Source organism: Sinocyclocheilus grahami, unplaced genomic scaffold (genome assembly GCF_001515645.1).
Source record: "Sinocyclocheilus grahami isolate Dianchi unplaced genomic scaffold, SAMN03320097.WGS_v1.1 scaffold2785.1, whole genome shotgun sequence".
In the NCBI taxonomy this organism is placed as follows: Eukaryota; Metazoa; Chordata; class Actinopteri; order Cypriniformes; family Cyprinidae; genus Sinocyclocheilus; species Sinocyclocheilus grahami.
In genome coordinates, this window is record NW_015507962.1 from 29,724 (window position 1) to 32,183 (window position 2,460).

Genomic DNA, 2,460 nt, shown 5'->3' on the forward strand with positions numbered 1-2,460 from the left:
TTTTTTTTTTTTTTTTCTACATTTAGTTTAATTTTGTCTACACAAAAAAAAAAATCACAATTCAACTTAAACTTACTACTACTACTAAGCATTAATTAGTAATAATATGATGATGATATCATGTTTATTCTGTTAAATTGCAAAAACTTAATGAAACATTAAAGAAATAAACTATTATAGTAGTAATACTACTACTGGGCTGTAAATTAAATAAAGAAATAGTATTTAATATTTTTTACAGAACACTAAAATTACAATACTAATTATGCATTTTTTTTTCAAACAAATTTTTTTTCTTTTCTTTTATGATTACAAAACATGGTTCTCATTTCATTACGAGTGACTCTTGCAAACCCACCTCTTTTTCAATTTTGAAAAAAACTTACTGGATCTACACGAATCACACTTATGACCTACTTTGGATTCAAAATAGCATTTTAAGACGTACACATGCTCATCTCTGCGCCAATAAAATATGCCACACTTCACATTTTACTTACAAAAGTATATGTAATATCTAATTTAACTTATACTGGAAAGTTTCCTTAAATCTCATGATTTTAGAGCACATGATGAATGATGGGATACACTTGGCCTCAAATTCCAGCGGGTCAAATTCTGCTCTTGCAGTCTGCTAATGAGCTAACGAGTTCAATCAGGTGTGTTAGATGAGGGGGTCATACAAATAATGCAGAGTTTGGCTTCCTGGAGGACAGGTTAGGGAAGCATAGATACACCGTTCTGAACCATTTCATCAAGCAAAACGAGTACAATGAGATTTTGTGTACAGTGGAAGAAACAAACCCTTGATGTTTTCATCCAAAAATGGCAGGTCGATTACAAAAGTCTGAAGCAGACATGTTTGAACATTTTTGAACTAGGAGAAAGTATGATATTTATTGATCAAAAACGTCTCATTTTGTCTCCAAGCACAAATTAGTCACAAAAGTGACTCCAGAAAACGAACCCTGTTATATGAAACAGCAATGAATCCACTTCAGACTCGAGTCTCTTGTTATAAGAGTCATTTTGTCTTTTGTTTCTTGCGCGCTTGAAACTGTTCAGTTTTGTTCTTGATGGATTTGATAAGCAATGATAAACTGGGGTCTAAGGCTTCAGTGGAGGATGACGGCGTCTCTGCTTTGTCCTTCTCCTGCACGGCTCTGCTCTTCAGCGCCGCCACCTCCTGGCTGTGCTGTCGCTCCTCTCTGCGTCTCTGTTTCTCCTCTAAGATGCTCTGCGTTGCTTTGGTTTTCTTGTAGCCCGGGTCGCACGGGTCCAGGTTGTAAAGATGGGACGTGAACATAGCCTGGAAACGCGGGTCTTGAACGTCCACCTGGAGAACCACGGCAGAAATGGCATTAGAGTCAACACATTTGATTCAGTTCTTCAGGGAATTGATTCAAAACTCTGATTCAGTGATTCTCACACACACACAAATGCTCTTTTAAAAGTCACAAATGACTAAATCCGTGAAGGTGATATTTTGGGACTCTGACCTGGAAGTCGTCCTCCTCCAGTGGCGTGTTGCTCTTCACGAGTTTCTTTCTCTTCTTCTTGCTCAGGTTCTGCTGCTCTACGATCTTGTCGTAGTTGAAATGTTTGTGCTTGTCGCTTTCATTGTCGTCCATCAGCAGCTCCATCTCAGCCTAGACGCCATGACACAGCCGTTACCCATGATACAATACCCACAAGCACACGTTCATGAACATCAGAGAAACATACCCTCTGTCGTTCCAGCTCTTCCTGTTCTTCTGGTGTCCTCTCCTCATCCTTCTTGCTGTTCTTCTTGTTCTTTTTGTTTTTCAGGGATGCTGCAGAGAACACGCAGAGAGAGCACTAACAATGTAATACTTCCAAAAGGAATGTGAGAATCTCTCTCATGATGAATATTATAAACCATGAGGGGAATCAAGTGCAAACTCGTCACTAACCTTTCGAGCCGAGCTCTTCTTTGAAGAAGGGGTCATTAAAGTCAACATCAGCAGGAAGTTCATCATCACTGATCGCAGGCTCCGCCTCCATCGCTTCCTGCACAAGACAAGAGCATACGTGAGGTCAGAGGAACAGAAATGAAGGACAAACATGAGTATTTCCTCAGAAACACATTTACCTTCTTTCCTTTCCTTTTCTCTTTCTTTTTCTCCTTTCTCTTCTGCAGGTACTGCTCCCACGGAGTCAACTGATCTTTGCCCTCCATTTTCTTCTTCACAAGCTTCTCAGTTGTTTCCTTCAGCCCTAAAAAAACAATGAAAAGAATATTTAGATTTAGACATTTAGAAAAAGTACACATATACATATGTTAATATTGCATAACATGTATCTATTATTTTATTTCATATTATATAGTTTATATTTATTATATGTATATATATATATATATATTTAATACTATATTACTTATATATTTAATAAAATATTTTTATTTATTAATAAAAAAATGAAATCTATTTCTATACT

General features: G+C 37.0%; 1 protein-coding gene across 1 annotated transcript in view; it reads right to left on the minus strand.

Moving 5' to 3' along the window:
• Positions 1-266: 266 nt before the first annotated feature.
• Positions 267-2,460, minus strand: part of LOC107575651 (ESF1 homolog) — a gene marked incomplete at its 5' end in the record, with an annotated part of 5,949 nt that continues 3,755 nt past the window's right edge. Inside the window, 5 exons of the mRNA XM_016262017.1 lie at positions 267-1,336; positions 1,500-1,649; positions 1,726-1,814; positions 1,935-2,031; positions 2,114-2,294. Coding sequence (XP_016117503.1) covers positions 1,025-1,336; positions 1,500-1,649; positions 1,726-1,814; positions 1,935-2,031; positions 2,114-2,294 — 829 coding nt within the window. The remainder of the gene's footprint in view (positions 1,337-1,499; positions 1,650-1,725; positions 1,815-1,934; positions 2,032-2,113; positions 2,295-2,460) is intronic.